This window comes from Lissotriton helveticus, chromosome 3_1, assembly GCF_964261635.1.
Source record: "Lissotriton helveticus chromosome 3_1, aLisHel1.1, whole genome shotgun sequence".
NCBI lineage: Eukaryota > Metazoa > Chordata > Amphibia > Caudata > Salamandridae > Lissotriton > Lissotriton helveticus.
The window spans coordinates 1,052,637,128-1,052,659,351 of record NC_136061.1 but is presented as its reverse complement, the minus strand read 5'-3'; the positions used below and the strand labels follow the sequence as shown (position 1 = coordinate 1,052,659,351).

The 22,224-nt window shown below is 42.7% G+C and overlaps 1 protein-coding gene across 1 annotated transcript in view; it reads right to left on the bottom strand.

Annotated features, from left to right (window-relative positions):
- The window catches only part of ABCB11 (ATP binding cassette subfamily B member 11), a 574,638-nt gene that overhangs the window by 53,087 nt on the left and 499,327 nt on the right, over positions 1–22,224 (bottom strand). Inside the window, exons 24-25 of the mRNA XM_078681619.1 lie at positions 21,502–21,743; positions 12,838–12,994 (exon numbers count right to left, since the gene is read on the bottom strand). Coding sequence (XP_078537745.1) covers positions 12,838–12,994; positions 21,502–21,743 — 399 coding nt within the window. The remainder of the gene's footprint in view (positions 1–12,837; positions 12,995–21,501; positions 21,744–22,224) is intronic.

The following is a 22,224-nucleotide window of genomic DNA, read 5'->3' as shown; positions in this document are numbered from 1 at the left end:
GCGTCAGCTCACCTTCCCGTGATTCTGGGCTAATCACTTAATTTCCTTGTGCCCGTGAAAACTAATGTGACCTTGTGTAATCAAACTGGTGCTCGTGTAAAGGGGTTCACATGGCATAAGAATGCATCACTCTGGAGCAGCCCTGTTTATAACCCCAGAATTAAGGGGACATGCACTGATGTGCCTCTGTGCTAATGTCATGCCTGCGAGTTGGCGCGGACGGTGGATGGCACAAAACTTTCAGGGGTTATCTTTGTCCTTAGTTTGCATTCTCGCTTCTACTGCGGCCGTGACTGGCACAAGGAAGGGTGACAGAGAGCGTGAGACGTAGTCATGTCTCTATGTGAATAAAGGTAAGCAGCTGTTAATGTGGTGGTCCTCAGACCACACGGCAGACCCCTCTCTCTGCACTAGTCTGTAGACTTCCTCCAGTGTGTGCATCTTGGTTAAACTTTCTGTTTTTTAACTATTTGGTTTTCATTCGAACAGTTTAATGAACCATACATTTATATTGATGACACGTTTGTACCACGCTAAGTGGTTCACGCAGTTTGTTCCAAAATGCATCCTGTTAAAGTTCATCATATCCTAATTCACCCCTATGTCCCCGAAACAGCATAAAAGATAAGAATAATGAGGTGGGTATATTACTTTGTAGTTATGTAATACTTGGCAGGGTAATAAAACAAAGATTGACGTATGGATTCAAAGTCTTTATTAATAATACAGACTGGCTTTGAAAAGCATTCCATTACTAAAGTATTCCACAGTCTCAAGTACCAGTGTGTCAACAAAGGGCAATCCACTGCCAGGCAATTCCATATCAGTGCTCCGCTGGCCTCAGTTTGATGTTTCAACAGGGGGTGTCTCAGCCCACATAAGACACATTCTATCTTCTCAGGAGTGGGTTTCGAAATATATTTTTCACGGCAGTTAGTATATCGGCCCAGAAGGGTTTAATATGTGGACAATCTCATCAAATGTGTTTGAAGTCATCAAGCACTCCACATTCCCTCCAACTGACGTCAGAGGTCTGGGAGTGATATTTTTATGATTTAGATGGCTGTAGATACCATTCATCCAATACCTTTATAATAGGTTTCTCTCCCTACCATACTATAAGTATCTTCACTACTATCTCCCCAGAGTGTTCCATCAAGTTTCGTCTAATGTTTACCCTTGTAAAGTGGACCAGTGGTTCTGAAATGGATGGGGCGTCATCTTAGAAGCACATAGAAGAATATTATAGCGTGTTCCTGTAAAAATGAATGTGACCTTGGGTAATCAAATTGATGCTCAAGGAAAGTGCTTCAATACCTTTGGTGTGAGTACACTCTACACAAACCTAGAAAAAAATGCACAATGAGGTAAAACAAAGCACAAAAAGACACCCACTTGTACAAAGTGAAACCAGAATGTCTGGGTAAATTGCGGCTATCTGCTTTAATTGTGTGATCTTAGGCAAATATTTTATGGTACCAAGGCTACTTACTTATTTGTCACATATGCAGGTACTTTCAAATATGATTGCATAGTATCTGTTGTATAATAAATATTGTGTTTAATTTTATAGACTATAATGTTGTTCTATAATCTGGGCAATATATATGGTGTACATGATAACTGCCTTTCCTCTCAATTCACTAAAGAGACTTTTTTATATATTTTTATGATGTTTGTTGTATGATTTTCATAGAAAATATTTCCAGGGCTCGGCTCTGTAGTACTCTTAACACCCAATAACCTGAATGAATGAATAGGAATTTGTATAGCGCGGACGTAACCCAAGGGCATCAAAGCGCTGTGTACAGACAAGCCTACAAGCACAGCCTGCAAGCATACTCAAACCCGTCTCGCAGGAAACAAGCTGGTCTTGAGGGTCTTACGGAAGATTGAGTGAGCTTGTTGACCCGAGAGGGAAACAGGGAGAGAGTTCCACGCCTTGGCTGCAGCCTGTGAAAAGGCTCTTCCACCCCATCTCATCTTTTTGAATCTGGGAACCACGAGGAGATTTTTATTAGCTGACATGAGGTTCCTAGAAGGAGCGTACCTATGGAAAATATTCTTTATGCCCACTGGGCCATGTCCATAGTATGCATTGTGGGTGAGGCATAGGGTCTTAACCACATCCATGCTGACCAAATCCCTCTCCTGTGCTGGGCCATAATAGAACTGGGTGTGGTCATGACGAGCTCAGCTCGTCATGAGCACAGGAGCACTGTGCCTCATGACGCGCTGAGCTTGTCATGAGCATCGAAGGGGTTAAACAAGACTCTACGGTCCACCGGGAGCCAGTGCAGCGAACAGAGAGCAGATGAGGACGAGTGACGCTTCGGAAGATTCAGCACCAGCCTTGCCACGGCAGCTGAAAGCGGCGCAGCTGACCCTTGTTAATTCTCAGATAAAGGGCATTGCAGTAGTCCAGCCTGGCCAATATTAAGGCCATGACCACCTTTTTACGAGCTTCAAGTGACAAAGACTGGGAAATTTTCATATGACTCGAATAAGTTCAAAACAAGTTGCCACTGTTCTAGAGACCTGACGAGACATGGAAAGGCAGTCATCAACCACCACTCCAAGATTTTTCCCATGAGAGACAGGAGTGGGACAGGTTCCCAGTGAATTTGGCCACCACTCACTGAACCAGATGTCATAGTTGTCCCCAAAAATCAGGACTTCTGTCTTCTCACTATTTAGTTTAAGGTAATTTTGAACCATCCATGATGAAACAGCTGTCATACAGTCTTTAAAGTTTTGGGCAAAGTCCCTGATCTTTTGTGTAATGGAGAGCATATTCTGCGTGTCGTCCGCATAAGACAACATCTCCAGTCCAAATGATTTCACCACCCTCGCCAGCGGGGCCACATAGATATTAAAGAGGGTGGGGCTCTAGGAGGAGCCCTGAGGCACTTCACAGACAAGGGGGGAGGACTCAGAGTAAAAATTGCCCATTCTAACGGTTTGAGACCACTGACTAAGGAATGAGGCAAGAAGGTCCAGGGCCCGGCCGCCAACCCCTATCTCCTTGAGACGCTCCACCAGTCTCAAGGGAGACAGGGTGTCGAATGTGCTGGTAAGGTCGAGCAAGATAAGGAGAGTGGTGTGCCCTGCATCCACCTGAACTCGAATGTTATCCAACACCATGGTGAGAGCGGTCTCCGTACCTTAACTACTGTGTAACTTAAAACGTGTGTTCTAGAGAAATGAGTGGTTAGGCATGTAACTGTATTTTTTTTTAATTGTGTAAGGGAAGTGTACTCTTAAAGAACAGTTCTTTCTATGAGCTAGAAGCTAAATGGAGAGGAACTCTGTTCATAATCGGACAGCTCTAGGGCCCTCTCCTTTAGTGTCTCTGACCAGCAGCCCAAACCCCCTAGCACACCACAGAACACACCTACTCAAATGTTAAACATTTCGGTTCTGTTAATATTTCAGCATCTTGTAACTCCATCACACACTTTCATATATAATCCCAATTCGTACAATTGCTCTGTGCACTCTACAGAGAGCTCAAGAAGTGTAAACACTGTAGTGACCCACTAACAGGCACTGTGAGAACCATTCACTGCCTTCTGCCTCAACCCCAAATCTCTAAAATATGTCCCGTTGGGATACACCAGCCCATAACCTGAACTCATAAATACTTACGAGCACCACGGCAACAACACAAGATTAATACACAGAATGAAAGAAACTGCAGGCAAACAATGTGCTGGTAAAAAAGGAAATGCTACCGGCCTGCCTGAGCTTTTTTCATTAATTAAATAGATGGTGCACACTGCGCAGTACGGCTCTCTTGTTGTCTTCATAATTAAATTGGTCCATGGGCGTGGCGGCGCGCAGTTGTTGTCTATTAGCCTGCGCGCAACGGTGCCGCGGTCTTCAGGGTGGGGGCAGGACTGGTGACAAATGCGTGCCCATTTTGTCATGCGCATTGTAAAAGTGCGCGTGACTTTAGTACAGAGGGTGAGGCAGCCGTGGTACCATACTAGAAGAGTACTAGTCCCCGCCTGGCCCTGGCCCCAGTCGCCCTGGTCTTCTGCTGCCCGCCCGGTGCTCTCCTTCAAAGTTGCAGGCCAGCCAGGCCCAGGCCTAAGGTGAGCTGAGCGATGAGTATGTGTCTGTCGTGTCCTGATTAGGACTTGGTGGATGTAATGATAATTTATGAAGTATGCCGGCTATGCATTCTCAGGGCGGCATGGGTAGTATAGGAGAGGCGCAGAAGAGAGATAGCGGGAACCGTTAAGGAAATATTCCTTAGTACTGCCTGGCAGGGCTGGATGTCGATGAGATGGGTGGGCGGGGAAGGGAGGACTGAGAGGGAATGAGTACCAATAGTAGTGCTGAGCGGGATCCTGAAAGCAGTAGAGTAGGTTGACCTGGGATGGGCCAGCAAAGCTTCAATGTTCCCCCTCAAGTGCGTGCCAAAGAGAGGAGAGGCCCCCAGCACAAGGCCCCGAGCGTGGGGTGGATGCAGCCCCCAAAAGTCGCCAGTTCCGCTGTCTGTCTCCTACCCTGCAGGTGGAAGAAATCACTAATAAGTGCTGGGAGAACTGTGGGTGCTCAGATAGCTAAGGGTTGCTGACCCCCAAAAGCCACTAGTCCCGCTGTCTGTGTCCTGTGTCTGTTTCCAGACTCCCAGTGCAGTATCCCATTCAAGGTGAGGGAAAAAAGCGCTACGCTTGTAAAGGGTACGAGAACTGCAGCGGAAGCTTCCTGGCTCACGGCAGCTAGGGGCTGCAATTCCCCGAACGCAACCGGTCCACCTGTCTTTGAACCACGTGCCTACCACGCTGATGCCACTGCTGGTGTGGCACTGTTGCTGGCATCACCATTGCTCAGGAGCATAACACAGGCCCCCGCGGTGCGGGGGCGAACTGCTGGGGGCCCACTCAGCAGAGACTCTCGCCAAGAGTTCCTGATAAAATCCAGAGCAGGGGCCTCAAATTTCGATACGCCACTGCTAGAATCTGCATTGCCCCCGCTGCCAGAGACCTCGTGCTACGCCGTACTTTCAACACAACCGTACAACGTTCAGCTCAAAACGTAAAAAGCAAAATCGCATAGTTCTCCAGCCCCAACGCGATTTAATAAAAAAAATATGGAGATCTTAGCAGGGGTGGCCTTAGGCATGTGCAAGCTGTGCACCTGCACAGGGCCACCAAACCCCAGGGGCCACCACGCCAATATATATCCTTAATATAATAATCCTCTGAGGATGGATACATATTTGCGTGGCGGCCCCTGGCAGGGATTTGGGGGCCTCCGGCTCTGTTCCACTTACAAACCTCTGACCCCCCCTCTTCCCCTCTTCACCGGCCTCCGCGCTCTGCCCCGCACAGACCCCCTCTTCCGGGGCCCCCTACCTATGCTCCCTGCCCAGGGCCACCATGAGCCTAGAGCCGCCCATAATCTTAGTTACAGTCTAACAAGGTGTTATGTTGTTATTCCTTTAAATTCACGAGATTAGAACATAGAATGTAATGGTATGAGAGTTCCATGTGGAACAGAGATTGTAGAGAGCTGCTGAGAGAAGGACATCGCTTCCCTGGCTCTCACCTGTTATTTACTAATACTTGAATAAATGCTATATCCACCTACTACATCTTGTTGACTACCTTCACTTCAATTTGGCGACGAGGGAAACTGGCGTTTGGTCATCTATACAGACTGTTTTATTGGAAATATTTTGAAGGAGAATCCTTTTAAAAAAAAAAAGAAAAGTAAAGAAAGTGTAGCGGACTGGAACGAGAGACTTCTGTGAGTTAAAATTTTTACTTTTACCTTGACGTTGCCACCACTTGCCGACTACGCGTTAAATAAATTACTAACTGTGTATTGTAAACACAGCGCCGTTTAAAAGCAACCGTTACTAACAGCGTCTACCTGCATCGTTCAACTGTGCCTGCCATTCCACTGCATGCGCCGACTGCGAGGGAGACTGCGCGCGTCACTCATAACGCGACTGCATCAATACCCTCAGGATCTGACGTCGGACGCAGGTCACACAGCGTGACCCCAACGTGGCGGCCATTTTGCAGCCATTGTTTACATCGAGTACTTCTCGGAAAGAAATAAAAATCTGGCGAATTCTAAAATAAGAGTCTAGGTCGTGTGGTGCAACGCGAAAGAGACAATAATTACATTTCACAGAAGATACATTCCAGACAGCACAGTAAGGTGAAACGGATATCTTTCTTTAAAAATATTTGAAATTTTTTTTTTGTGTGTGGAATATTATAACAGGTGAGAAGGTCGGGAGAAGGTTGTTTTTACTAATTTAACTTGCACTTCACTGTGCATGGAAGAAGGTGACTCCAGTGTAAGTACTGTGGTTAAGGACAGAGACATGGCACAACAAAATTTTTCAATTAGTCCTCCTGAACCATTTTGGGTTAAAGGTACCCAACCTAATTTAAAGTGGATAGAATGGAAAGAATATTTCGTTAATTATTTGGAAGCCGTTGATGAAACCAAGAAAATGAAACCCGAGCAAAAAAAGAGACTTTTATTACATTCTTTAGGTCCCATAGGATTAAAGACATTTTCAAGAATGAGTAAGTCCGATGACTCCAGTCTAGATGAGTTTGAAAATGCGATAAAAAATATGGACAAATATTTTGCACCCAAGGTGTGCATTGGGGTCATAAGACACAAATTCTTCCAAAGAAAACAAACTAAAGAGGAAACTGTGGATGAATGGATGGATGACCTCAAAAAACTAGCCATTGATTGTAAATTTGACAATTTGCATGATGATCTTATACGTGATCAGTTGGTAATGCACAATAACAACTCTGCCCTACAAGATCGTCTATGGGTTAATGGTGATGCACCTCTTGATGATGTTGTAGCCATCATGAGAAAATCTGAAATGTCAGGGAGGTGTGCCACAGTGGTGAAGGAGACTGAGAAAGATTTGTCCAAGGCTTCGGGAACTATTTGTAAGATTCAGGCTTCCAATAGAAATTTTCGTCAGCAGCAGCAACAAGGGAGATGGACTGGTCAGCCTGCAAGGGTTCAGAACAAGAACATGGAAGATAGAAGATGCTATAGATGTGATAGTAAAGAACATCTAGCATTTAGTAGAATGTGTCCAGCGTTAAAGAAAAAGTGTGGTATTTGTGGACTTTTAGGTCACTTTAGCAAGATGTGTCGCAGACGCAGTAATGTGAAGTATGTGTATGAAGATGAGGATGAGAGTGTAGATGAAATAGAAACTGAGGATGAATGTTGCATAAAAAGTGTTCGTGGAAACTATGTTATCAACATTTCCGAGGATTCGCTAAAAGGAAAACCAATTTGTGAGATATCCCTTGGTGGGGTAGTCATAAGTGTGTATGCGGACTCTGGTTCCCCATACACGATTATAAATGAGGAAGTTTGGCGGAAGAAGTTTGTAAATAAGATTGGTGAGCAATTGTATCCATCAGATGTTTGCCCAATCAGTTTTACAGGTAATAGAATTGGAATGATTGGTTTTAGATGGCTTACCTTTTTGTTTAAAGGCAGGTCCACGAGAGCGAAGTTGTATGTGGCAAAGATAGGACCATCTGTGTTAGGGTGGTTCGATCAGAAGAAATTACACATCATCTTAGATCCTAATTCTAAGGATAAAGTATTGATTTTAGACGACTGTAGTAGAATGGGAGAAACACTGTCTGAAAATTTTCCCAAAGTGTTTAGCAAGGAGTTAGGTGTTCTGAAGGGGTTTGAACATAAGATAATTTTAAAAGCTGACGCACAACCCAAAGTTCACAGAGTGAGACCAATTCCTATACTTATAAGAGAGGAAGTTAAAAAGGAAATTCAGGGACTGCTTGCCAAAGGCATTATAGAGGAAGTTAAAACATCAGAATGGATTTCTCCGATTGTGGTTGCCCGGAAACCCAACGGAAAAATCCGTCTATGCATTGATTTGCGCCACTTGAACAATAACATCGTGGTTGAAAAATTTCCCCTTCTCAGAATCAATGAAATGGTATCTTCCCTTAAAGGTGCTACATGGTTCTCCACTGTTGATCTCTCTGTCGCTTACCACCAGGTGATGTTAGATCCCGACTCTAAGAACCTTACGGCGTTCATAACACCGTTTGGTTGTTACCAGTTCAGGCGTATGCCTTTTGGGTTGGCCTCAGCCGCTGCTGTTTTCCAGCGGTTGATGCACAGACTTTTTGGAGATATGGAGAATATCTCATTTTTTCAAGATGATATCCTTGTCGCGGCTAAAAACAAAGAGAGCCATGACTCTAAGTTAAAGCAAGTTTTGGAAACCTTGCAGTCAGCTGGTCTGACTGTAGAGTTATCCAAATGCAAATTCAGTCAAAGAAGTGTTTCATATTTGGGACATATCATAAGTGAGGAAGGTGTTGAACCCAAACCAACGTTAGTTGAGAATATAATTAAATTCTCTGCACCTGTTTCAAAAGATGAAGTAAGAGCGTTCCTTGGCATGGCCGAGTATTGTGCCAAGTTTATAAAAAGTTTTGCTGCAAAGGTTTACAATATGCGTGCACTATTGAAGAAGAACACTAAGTTCATATGGAGTGAGTTATGTGAAGAAGAATTTAATTTAATCAAGAATGAACTACAAAATGTAAATGCTCTTGCCAGTTTTGACCCCAATATCGACTGTTTGTTAACAACTGACGCAAGTGACAAGGGTTTGGGTGCTGTATTGTCACAACATGATGGGGAAGGTAAAGAAAAGGTAATTCTGTTTGCTTCTAGGGCCCTTTCCCCTGCTGAAAGTAGGTACCCTATCATCGAAAGAGAAGCCCTTGCGTGTGCATGGGCGTTGGAACATTTCCGAGCATTTGTTTGGGGGAAACCTGTGACCATTCGTACTGACCATAAACCGTTGATCCGCATATTATCATGTGAAGGCATTTCAGGTGCATCCGCGAGATTAGCTAGATTATCTATGCGGATGAAAGAATATATCTATAAAATGGTTTACCTACCTGGAAGGGATAACCGCATTGCTGATTGTTTGTCGAGACTTCCACCTCCTCTTGAGAAATGTGAAGATGATCCCTGGAGCGAATACTGTGTGGCTTTAGTGCATGATTGTGGTGAACCTGCCATAAGTAAAACGGAATGGTTGACTGAACAGGAAAAAGACTCTGTTTTGAAAAATGTTTTAGAATATATTTGCAAGGGCTGGCCCAAGAAGAAGAGTGTTCCTGGATTGGATGCTTTTTGGCAAATCCGCATGGAGTTATCCTCTGAAAATGATATGCTTTTTAGAGGTGATAGAATCGTTCCACCTATGTCATTGAGAAAGAAAATTCTGCAACTTTGTCATGAGGGGCATTTTGGAATTATGAGAACCAAATCAATTGTCAAAGGGATGTTTTGGTGGCCAGGAGTTGACAGTGAGGTTGAGGAGTTTGTCAAGAAATGTGTGGTTTGCATGTCCGCTGACAAGACTCTTAGGACATTTAAGCCTAAGATGAGTGATGGTTTAATTCCTAACTTTCCTTGGGACACCATCGCCATTGATATTTTTGGACCTGTTGGGGACTCTAAAGAATATGGTTTGGTGGCAATTGACCTTTTTTCCAAATGGCCTATTGTCAAAATTGTAGAAAGGGTTGACACTCAAACAGTACTTAGATTTTTGGATAAAATATTCATGGTGGAAGGTTTGCCGGTTTGTGTGCTGTCTGATAATGGTGTCCAATTTACGTCCAAGCAGGCTAAGGAGTATTTTGACAGATGTGGCATCAAACATAAGACTACTGCATTGTATAACCCTAGTGGGAACGGCACTGTTGAAAGGTTCAACAGAGTGATCAAGGGTATCATTCAGGCCTCTGTGCATAGTGGACTAGATTGGAAAGTACAAGTACAAAAAGCAGTTTGGTCATATAGGGTTACTGTGCAGAACAGCACTGGCTTGTCCCCGTTCACCATGATGAGAGGCAGAACAGCTAGATGTAAATTTAATCCTGGATGGCTTTTTGATGGAAAAATAGCATGTTGGTCTCCAATAGATGTCAAAGATAAGTTACTGTTCAATCACGAGAAGAGCAGAGAGTTTTATGACTCTCATCACAACACTAAAGATGTTTCTGTCAAGGTTGGAGATTGGGTAAGAGTTAAGAAACCTTTTAAGGTACCTAAGGGTGTGAGTCGTTTTGAACCACCATGTAAAGTTGCTGAAGTTTTAAGAAATTCCGTGAGATTGGAAGATGGAAGGGTATGGAATCTTAAGAATATTGCCTTTAACCCTGATCAGAACTGTGTAGAAGTGCTTCCTGACTCCAATGTCTACAATTTTGATTGGGTAGAAGATCATTTTGAGAATAGTCATGTTCAGTCTCAACTTGGAAATGATTTTGCGTCTGTTTCTTTTGAACCTAAGCAGTCCAGCCTTCCTTTACATATTGAGGGGGGAGTGGGCGAAGGTTGCAGTCATGAGGTCCAAGCTAACATCAATGCCTCTACTTCTACAAGTTTGGACACCAGTGTTACCCAGAATAAGACCAGTGTGTTACTTGATAAAAGAACAAGATCTGTGCCCAAATGGCTTAAAGACTACGCTGTGTAGTATGGTTAATTTCTCTTTTTGTTTTTTTTTATTCCTTTACTACTTTTTTTTTTTTTGTTCAATTTCCTTTTATTACATAGGGGGGGGGATGTGTTATGTTGTTATTCCTTTAAGTTCACGAGATTAGAACATAGAATGTAATGGTATGAGAGTTCCATGTGGAACAGAGATTGTAGAGAGCTGCTGAGAGAAGGACATCGCTTCCCTGGCTCTCACCTGTTATTTACTAATACTTGAATAAATGCTATATCCACCTACTACATCTTGTTGACTACCTTCACTTCACAAGGGTTAGTTAAAACCACGGAGGACTTACTCAGCGCTCTGAGTGACAAGCAAGCTGCACTTACACCAGCAGGCTGCCGAGTAGCTGAGGGTGCTGAGCGCCACAACATGCGCTTACAATGAGGCAAGAATACGCAGGTGCTACCGGAAGTGCTAAAAAATCCCCACACCCATTATATTCCCCAACTACAGCCAAGATGAACCCTGGGCTTCCTGTCCTCTTAAATAAGTGCCACTGCCACCTCGATCCTGCCGACAAACACGTTTTTAAATATATTTAAGAATGAAGTTTTCTATTTCTCTAAACACAATCATGACCCACGTTAGTTCACCGGTGACAGAATGGTTAGAGACTGGCAATACATTTATAGTACTTTACACATAGCAGAGCGCTGCGCACATGTACCTTAGGTTTATTTTATATTTGAGGCTGATGGAGACGCCATTTTGCCCAGGATCACACAATTATTGCTCAAGTACAGATCCTTCAGCAGAGACAGGTTTGAAAGCAGCCGAGGGTAAGTCCCTGTCTAGTGTGTGCAGTGGTTAGATAGATTTATCCCCCACCTCCCTTTCTTAAACTCCAGCAGGGCACTGCATAAACATTGTACGATAAATAGCTCCTTATGTGATAAGGACATGAATTATTTGTTTGATTAGTTAAAATCATTACAGTAGTTCAGAACATAATAAATAGACAATATCAAAAAGAGACGATAGCCTAAAAAACAGTTCAGTATAAAAAAGGATTAAAATACAAAACACAGTAATTCTTATCAGATAGCTCACTCCAGAAAAGGGTGTAGTCAAAGGGAGTCTCTTGGAAGTGCAGTGTGCCTATTACTGAGCAGGTAAGTTGAGAAATAAGGACATAGTTGGGAAATATCTGGTTTTCTCTGGGAGTTTATCTGCCACTGCAGATCTATATGTTGACTTGGACCAGAGTTCAAATCCATCTCAATGCGCCTAATGTTATCAACATTAGAAGGATTAAATTCTAAATAATGCCGGGATGGGTCGGAAACCAGCAGTGGGCACTGTAGCCCACTTTATTTTACTTTGTGGCCTTTCTAAAAAAATAAAATCACACTTTGTGTAATCTTTATCAAGATGTGGCCTCTCTTAAAAAAATGTACCACACTGTATTATCTTATCATGCAAGTAGAGTACACAGGTTCTATTAGGTTATCGCTGTTCACTGTGTAAACATTTTATACAGAGAACCATATAATTTTTTGCTCTTCATTTCAGCCTTCTAAGGAAGATTGTATTCAATTTTTGTCAGTTAGAACTCTGTATCTTAATTGCAAGTTATTAATTTTGTTAGTGCATACTACAACTGATAAGTAACACGAGAAAACCTGCTACTCCAGAACCCAATATTAGAGTTAAAGCTAAATAATTAATGGATTAGTAATATGTGCTTTCTTTCTTTTTCTGGATTAGATGTGGTAAGTTTGTGTCCGTTTGTTACGTTGTTGAGTGATTGTGCATTTAGAGGTGTTTTTAGTGATGACAGAATGATGGAATTGGATTAGAAATGGGAAGTTGTTGTCTTTGGGAATAGTGGACAGGGGTGCATGTTCAGTCAATTGTCTAAAAAGGAGGCTGAAGTTAGAGAAGGAGGTTTGGGAGTTCAAAGTAGTAAGAAAGGGATGAGTCCGAGAGAGGTGGGTTGGAACAGAGGTTGAAGGGAATAGATCTTTTTTTTTTTAAGACCTGAAATTAACTTGTACATCTGTAGAGACATACCCACACAGGGGCATAACAACGACCCCATCAGCCCCCGTGGTGCGGCCCCAGGCTTACCCATAATAAAGAGGGCCCCCTCAGCCCCTACTGATGTGAGTGTGAGGGGCCCCTTCAACATAACTTGCAAGGGGGCCCCCTCACGTTTTGTTACGCCACTGGTGCTGAACTGTTCACCAAGCTAAAACTTATAAACAATTAAAGTTCCTGGAAGATAAAACACATTGGCTTTTCTTTCCTTTTCTTACCCATTTTTCGCCTTCCTCGCTGTACGGAGTTACTTTGGGAACACGGTCAACGAGCTTAAAGAAACGAGCAGCCGAGATTTTGGCTTTCGCGTAGTCGGGTGTGTATGAGGAGGCTCTTCCAAGAGCTGTCCCACTTGTCACAACTGATGAAATCACCCTGCATTTAATAAAACAAAACAAAAAATTACATTAAATAGTGTGTCATGTCTAAGAAACAGGCCACAATGCACGTGGGATAGGTCACACCAGGCAAACAGTACAGAATCAGTATGAATTTGTGAGGAGGTGCGACTTATTCTTACCTTACTCCACATTTACTCCTATGTTTCATGTCGTAAGTCATAACTACTCATGGAAGAAAATATATGAATCGGGCCCCTACATTTATATTGAGATATCAGCGGTTAGACCAACTGGTCTGAATCTCCAACCATTATATATACAAGCAGAGTCTATCTCCTTGTTTACATATTGAACAATGCCCTCTATGAGGTTGCCTTCTAACGTATAAGCACAGTGGTGTGGGGGTGGGGGGTACGAGTATTGGGGGCGAGTGTTAACCACAATTTATTTAATTGTTTGCCAACAAAGTTGCACCCAGGTTTTAACTGCTATAAAGCGGGTTACGCAATTTGCCGGTACACCTACAACATCTACAATTTGAACATGGATGGATTCCACCCAGCTTAGACTATAATTATGATTGCAAATAGGAGTTTGTACTTAGATGTAGAAAGGGCCTGAACACTTTCAATAATCTGCCTATGGGAATATAGCGAACTATTCTACGATTGGAGAGGAAGACCCTCAAGACATGGCTCTTCGACTGACCGGAATTGTTTCCAACCCGCCCTCCCCCCCCCCCACCATCCCCGAGCGCCTTGAGACAATCAAGGGTGAGTAACATGCTTAGAACTCCCTGACTGATCGATTGTTTGAGAGAAGGGCTTTTAAAGCATTTTAGCTTGGATGTGAACTGAAGTAAGATGGCTGGGAGTGACTTTCTCTGAAACTGGTTCCCACACACAGTTAATTCTCAGATTTGTTTCTACGTTTTGAACCTGTGTTGGTATCCATGTTAGTGGTGCTTGTTTCTTCAAACAGTTGGACAGGCGCTGATGTGAGACGGCGAACCGAGTGAGTCTGCATTGTCCGTAATCAGGGTGCAAGGCATGGTCTATCAAGCTACTGAAAATTCCACAAATGTCTTCTTACAGCTGAAATGCAGACTAGGAGCATTACTTAGAACTAATGGTTGATGAAAAGACATTTTACCCAAAGCATCAAAGTTAAATACAACATGACCCAGTAAGCGGTCACTGCATGAAGGCGTGCAATTGACAATCAAACAGCTAGTTCCCTGACACCTCCTTACTGTCTGTAGGGGCATTTGTTATGAATGGTCTCAGCAGGAGGAGAAAGTCTCATTGTTAGGACCACAGAAGGCACATCCAGACCATAGTTATACTTTCATGATATGCAATGAGCTATTGCGTGTGCTTTCAGACCTCTAGCACGTTACCTTGATGCCTTCTGAAGGGCCCAGATGAACTGTTGACCGGTTGTGCAGCAATGACCTTCACACATTAAACCTCAACCAAGCTTGATTGTTTTTCTTCCATGAATGCAGCATTTTGCAGAGAGAAGGCAGCCTAAACAACTACAGACTTTGTTCTGGCCTTCAGAAATTGGACCAGGAGTACGTCAAGGACATTTAGCCAAACACGGCCAAGCAGTACAGACCAGGCTTATAAATAAATAAAATAGAGTCTGTAACTAAAAATACAAGACATAGAATGTAAACAACATAAGTACATTCTTACTTGAATCCCTATCATATTCGGCCAAAAGAGTTTTAAAAAAGTATAAGGGTGAGAGATTTGATTTGCAATGTCTCACAAGGCACTCTACCTCAAAGAAAGGCGGTGAGTGGGGGGTGGTCTCCTATTATGGGAGAACAGCACAGGAACACCAAATCAACACACACGAGCAGCCCTACAACTCTCCAAAATGTTTTTTTAGTCCTAAATATAATTGAGGGGATATTCTAACACAAGGCCAGTAAAGAAAGTGATACAAATAATGGTAATCATTTTTTACACAATCACAAGTTATTGCAGTGTGGGTGGGGTCCTACGCTTCTTTATAGAGGAGTGGGTCAAACTTCAACTAAAAAAGTGACATTTTTTTTCATTTCTTCTGTTTCTATAAGTAGTGGGCATGACATTGAGGGTGGTAACGTTTTGTGGTATAAGCACTGCATGCCTGCCAGGTGGGCCTTGAATTGCAACTTATAAGAACTTTCAACAAAAGTATTGAATTAAGTTAATTTCGTGTACAACCCATAAAACAAAAAGGGACACATTTACAAGCCACATGTGTTGTCTGTGTGTCACTGTTTTTGATGCAAACGTGGCGCTATGTGGTGGTCCATATTCACAAGGCCATGCAAAGGGGAAAGCACAGGGATGGGACATATTTGTAAATATGACACATTCCTGTGTTTTGAAAGTGATGCAGCGTGGTGCAGCCAAATGGCTTGCGGTGCCGCACTGAGTCACTGTCTTTTAAATATGCACCTAAGTGTTAAAAACGCACACAATAAAAAGGGGCCATCCTCAAAAGTCGCAAGCTTGATGAAATAAAGTGTTGGCTAACACAAGAAAAAATTCTCAAATTTGCATGCAGGGTTGGGCTGACCTATAGGACAATCAGACACTGCTGGAAGTTTCTGGAAGTTTTTTCGCCCTGTTTATGGGCTGAATGGCCAGTTTTTCTCTGGTATTACCCCAAACATTGCCTGCAGAAAACATGCAGCCACCCATATCTTGCAAAACACCTATACAGTGAGTCTTTGCAAGTTGAAAACTGCCCCAATTTGCAAATGTGGACTACTTTTAGCTGTAGGGGGCCGTACAGCAGAATGTCCACCGGGGGAGCAACAAGTGTTTTCACCCGCTTTGCATGTCCTTGGGCGGGTTGGTATTACAGAAAGGGCCGCAGAAACTTGTGCGGCCACTTCTGTAATACTAAAAGGGCTGGCGCACATCTAGCGCCAGAGCTTTCTCAAGAGGGCATTCCCTCATTTGCAAGCGGGAATGGCACTATGCAAATGAGGGAATCCCTTTGTCTCTACACCCATGCCATATTAAAGACGCGGGTGCAGAGTCACAGTAGCTGCCAGGTGGTACACTGTCAGTGCCCCCCCTGATGGCAGCCCTCTGGAGGGGGTCCTATGGACGTCCCTGACATCCATTTGCAGATGGCTGAAGTCACTCCCTGCACTCACCTACAGGGGGATCTCAAATCTCTATCATTCTGCATGACAGAGCACACTTTTTCTGTTTGCACCTAGTGCATCTGCTTAAAGGTGGGCTGTGGATCAAACAGGAAAGCTGCACCCTATCTATACTAGGGCCCCTGGTTTGCTAAAGAGGTGCATTTTTTATTTTGTTGCCAGAGCAATTTTCTTCCCCAGTTTGACTCTGTTTGCATCTGTGCTTAATGGTCAAGATTGCTTTGGACGGACTATCTTATGGAGTTTTTGAAAACTCTTTCTCCTTCGACAAAAGCCTGTACACTAACTTCACTTCTGTTGCTGTATCAGGCGAAAGGGAGTAGGAGAACTTCCAGAGGTGTGAAAGACCAATTTATCTCATCCTTTCCCTTATACTCCTAATAAAGCCCAGTGATCCACTGCCGGTGCAGCAGAGTCTATCTCAAAGTGACTCAGGGAAGTGACTAAGCTATGGAGAGCCCCATACAGTAGTCCAATATATACCAGTGTATATAATAATGGCCTCAACTTAGTGAAGGAGGCAATGTTTGCGATCCCCATGTCCAAATACAGAGGACTTGTTGGTGTGTCAGAGGGGAAGTCTCAGTGGTCTTTTGAGGAACCCTCCTTCACAGATTTACAGTTGTACAATATTTGAATAACTCCAAAGTTCTGTTCTATAAAAAAGACGTGTTTTGATACTGGCCCTTGTATATACCTCAAGCGCAAGGGACACTACAAAGTCTTTTCAATAGTGAAGCAGACTGCTGTACCTGATACTTGAAGAGAATCCAATCCCTAAGTATGTTAATTCTTTCACCTTAGTTCCAGGGAGGAATTGCCTAGAACAAAGTTGTTTTTGACACCTTAACCGCATGCGTGCGGGCGGAATTCCGCTCGTACGCTGACTTTTTCAAAAGCGCACTTTACGTGACGAGCTGGGCTCGTCATGAGCGTGCGAGGAGGCTACCTCATGACGAGCCCAGCTCGTCATCAGCGTCGAAGGGGTTAATTCAGCCTGAATGATCATTATTAGTTTTATTTTATGTGTGTTGATTGCTCAACTCGTTTGTCTGCAGAAGTCTGTGAAGGTATCAAAAAGGTTCTGTAGGCCTTTGAGTATCTTGGAAACTGGTAGAGGATTGATGCAAATAGTAACGGGGCAGTCCTGGTGACACATATGTTAGTGGTGTCTTTAATGCAGTTGCTAACCTCCTTGACAACTTGGTCAATATAAGAGAACTAAAGGAGGTCTAATGAGCAACCTTGTTGGTCTATTGACAAGAAATGTTTTTTGTTTCGTCTACTGGCCCCATCTCACAGTAACAGAGTTCTTGTGATGCAGCGAAATTAGAATGTTCAGATTGGCCAAAGGAATACACTTATCCTGCAGAGATGTCCACATTATGTGTCTGGGAACTTTGTCACACACAAACTACAGATCCGCAAAAAACATCTATAAGGATACTCTCTTTAGCATGCCAATTTTTTTCCAGGATCATTTCAAACCTGAAAGCCTGTTCAATTGTGCCTATTTTCTTGCTGAAGCTGACTTGATTCTATGATGACTTTGCTGATCTTAACCCGTGATTTAGGTCTGGCTAGCGCTATTGAGCAATAGAACAATACATTTTCTGTAAATTGTCTAACAGGTATCATTTCTGCACAAGCCAGGAATGTGGTATTGGATATCCATGCAATATAGCATAAGCCATTAATCTTATACAGCACTGCCAAAGAATGGGCTCAGTCTGCAAATCGGCTGTTTTTATCAGGGCTCTTCTGTTTATTGATTACTACAAGAGTCTCTATATAGCAAATGGCTCCATTGGCGGGAACATAGCTAATAAATTCGCTATATGGTTCACTTCCTAGGAGGGCGGCTGCGTCACATTACAAAGATAGAATTTCTCAAACCAGCAGCCTTCAGTGATAGCCACCTCTATTTTTGCTGTATAAATTTTACTGCAATTAGCTAAGACATGCCATAAAGTGCCTGTGTCTTTCTTACTGACAGTCAGCATAAGATCTTTACATTTTTTAGGTTTCCATTCAGTCTTCTTTTTCAGTAGAGCTTAATAACACACTCGGTTTTCCTTTCTGTTGTTGCTTTTCGAAGAGGCAAGCTAGCTTTCCTCTCGGGCTCCCGCTCAGCCACTGAAGGACTAAAAGCACGGGCACTGGGGGGGACCGGGTGCGGAGGGGGGGGGGGGCGACACTGCCACCGAAGGACTGACAGCGCAAGCCCTGGGTGGGGGGGGGGTTGGTTGGTAGACCACAGTGCAATATATTTCCAAGGGTAATGATAATGCCCTCATCACTGATCTCCTGCTGGGTTTAAGGCTGACTCACTGCATTTCTATTAAACAGCACGACAAAGCAATACACCTATTGCTAATAGGCTGCCTATTGTGTGACACTTTTCTGCTGCAACTCCAGCCTCCCAGGTAAACAAGTGCTTGCAACTAAAACAACATCCATGATCCTTGCACCATCGGCTGACAGCCTGCAAGGAGTATCCTGCCCATGCACCTCTGGCTACTTCCGAGTTACAGGGATTAGAATTGTATACAAAGTATTTATACATCAGAGCATGTAATAAAAAATATTGCAGGCTACAAATACCTAAAAGATCTTCAGACTCTGCAAACAATGTGGCAATTACGAGAATGCTCTTTTAAAGCTTGTTGATTCTAAATGATGTGCTGTAAAAATCTAATTAAAATGATATCTTTTCATACCTTTCTACATGTTTCCTTGTACTATTTATGGGGCAAGTGAAAATGAAAGCTTGCGAGACTGATTTGTAAAGATACTGAACCTAGTAAAGTGTTTTGCAAGAGTTCATTATACCAAAAATACTCCTGATGATTTGGGGGTTTCACATGAAGTTTAACTCTCATTGTTTGTAAATAGTAGTCTATTGATTTGTCAAAGGTGTAATGACTATTAATGAATCCAATACTTTATCCCGCTAGAGAATAGAGGGATTAATAAAGTTAAGCTGACGTTTTGCACTTTATCTTTGCAATGAGTGCATAGGCAATGTGCGTGCTTCTAGACGATTCCTATTGAATGCATTCCCAACTACTCTAGATATTTTTAAAGATTTAAGGGGAAGGATAAGAAGCAAAGTTGTCCAACTAGATATCAAGCATTTTAGGGATACAGCAATAGAATTGGTTAAATGGCAAGGACAGATTAAGCTTGTGTATAACTTTACTTGCATTTCCCACAACGCACTGTGCTGCTGGTGTCGAAGATATGCTAGTGTGGTTTAGTAGAGTTACTCTCCCATGTACTGAATCCCACACCTTACTTTCCTCAGAAATTTACAACTTTTGGGATCCCATATAATAGACTGAATTCTCATGCATGTAAAGTGTTTTTTGGTCACATCCTCACTGTGGAGGCCGCTAATGCCCCCCCTGCCTCTTCATTCAGTCCTGTGCTGTTTTCATCCTGCTCTTTCTTGATATTAAGGAGTAGGACATCTGGTTTCAATATAACAACATTTTGGCCTACTACGCCATCCAACTCCTGAATTGTATTATTCCGCGTATAGTCACTGTCACTTCTCTGTGGTAAATGTTAGGTAGCCAAGGAAGACCCCTGTATGCCAATGGCCTTGAGGTGCTCTTTCTTGCCTAGCAAGCTTTTGGAGTACCAGTTCTCAAGATTTGTCAGTAGGAGCCTAATCTTATCAATTATATTCTGAATTCTTAGATGTTCAGGAAACGTTTTCTCCAAATTAAATACAATTTAAGGATCATCATTTTTTCGGCCACTTAGAATGGAGTTAGGTCACAAGCCAGCAGGGAAGAAAAAGAGAGGCTTGCTTCTGCTCCTGTGAGGTGTGCACGCTAAATTCTCATCTGCTAGGGTACGGGTAAGGTAGCTAACATCATGTGTCAGAGTACCAGAAAGTGCATACACCGTAGCGGAGTGAAGTGTTTGTTATAATATAACAATCATGTGAAGTAGGTAAGTAAGATTAATGTAGGAGGGAGCACACAACCTGGTATACCAAAGCACAATTTTTCCAGATGCATTGTTGTAAATGCAGTGCATTGTAATTTGTAATACTCACCGTTGCTGGTGGGCCAGTGCTGTGTATCTCTAGACATGAGTTTCAGGATATTTATCATTCTTCAGTAGAGAGTAATAACATAAATGTGGGGTTGCTGTCAATGCTGCTCACAGTCTTCTCAAGTTTCTGTACTACTACCAGAGTGCAGTTGCATCCCAAAGCTTGTCAACTCAATAACTTAACAAAGAGCCAATCAGGAAAAAAGGGGGCGAGGCACACTGCTGGGCATACTAGCACACAATTTGCCCAGATGGAGTGTGGTGAAAGCTGTGCACGATAACAATTATGCTGTAGTTGAAAGTCTTTAGTATTCACCATTGTTGGTAGACCTGTTTGCATATTTTCATTTACCACAGTGCATCTCGATGAATCGTGTTCTGGTATGCCAGGCAGTTTGCTCCCTTCCCCCTTTAACCCCTTTGCCACGGCTGCGATTTCGCGGCAGTGTGGCACTGCCGCAAAATGGGCAAGGTAGTGCTGCCGTCAGCCGTTGGCCGACGGCAGCACGCAAGGTGTTAAGTTCACATGGTTAATATTCTCTCATATAATGGAACCTGATCGTAATAAAACTCACCATCCACTGAGTCGATAGTAACACTGAGCATCTTTGTTGTGGCTCAGAAGGCCAGAGTGGGGCAACTCTAATGTAAACAAGCATTGGCAAAGTCCACAAGGCTGAACTTGGTAAGCGTGGAAAGATGTTTTTAATAATTTTTTGCAGACTTAAGCAATATACATTAAAAGAAAAATGCCATAGTATACATTGATGTGCAAATATTTGCTAAAAAAAAGACCTAGCATAAACATTAATAAAAAATTGACCTATTAGCCCCTAAACTGACACAATCTATTTTCTAGGTGGATGTTTATATGGCCAAGTGCAAAATATTGTTACTCACAGTAAAGAGAGCAAATGGCAGCAGTGGGCTGGCCCATTGCCCTGATGGACAGAAGCAAAAATGTGAATAGCTCTTCGCTTGACAACACCAATAGATGAAGAGGGATGACCACAAATCCGACCCTCGCAATCTTACATTCATACAGCAGTGACAATAATGTAATGCGTGAATTATAAAGTCCATTGTCACCTGCGTGATTGTTGAGGAGTTAGTGTAGTTTGTGGTAACATCTCTATTGCCATCCAATAGCAAGTATTTGTGTATATATATATATATATATATATATATATATATATATATGTATATATATATATATATATATATATATATATATATATATATATATATATATATATATACATATTTCCCCAGATAACGAGCAGGTAGGTTGTCCTTACCTGAAAACAAAACTGAAATGAAGTCCTTCTACTGCAACTAAATATCCGCCATATCTGTATGAGACGGAATTCGCTATGAATACTATGCACTGGGCAAACCCAAAGCATAAACCATAAACATTTGCTTTTTTGATTGCAGATCTGTAGGGGCTCTCCAACTGCTCTTCGTACATAGCCACAAACTTTCTTTCCTTTGCAATTCCGGCAATGGTCCTGATGTTACCAAGAGCTTCGTTTGAAATCTAGGGCGGAAATACAAAAGAAGAGCACATCATTTGGCCACTTACAAAAATGGGCATTTTTAACCCTCATTAGCACATATGCCTCTTTTCAGGATTCATTTATATTAGGAATAATGTTATTTCCCAGATATTTCTGTGTGTAAAGTTAATCTCATCCACATGTTATCCATATACATACTCGCACTATGAGTTTACAAAGGGATTAGCATCCAGTGACACATGCATCAGTTTCTGGCTACATCACAGATACAATTATTGTGAAGCATTTGCACTTCGACCTGAGGCTGTTTTTGTAGTGAGATGTATGTACTAATATATAACAGGGCGAAAATGGTATTTTGTAGGATTGGTAGGTCCCTTACCCCTCATGTAAATGAGATAAGAATTGAATTTGACAATTGTCAATGCAAACCAGAGGCCTGTGAGGGAAAGCACTCCTCCATCTGAAGATTTGCAAAATGCCATCACCACGTTCTCTGAC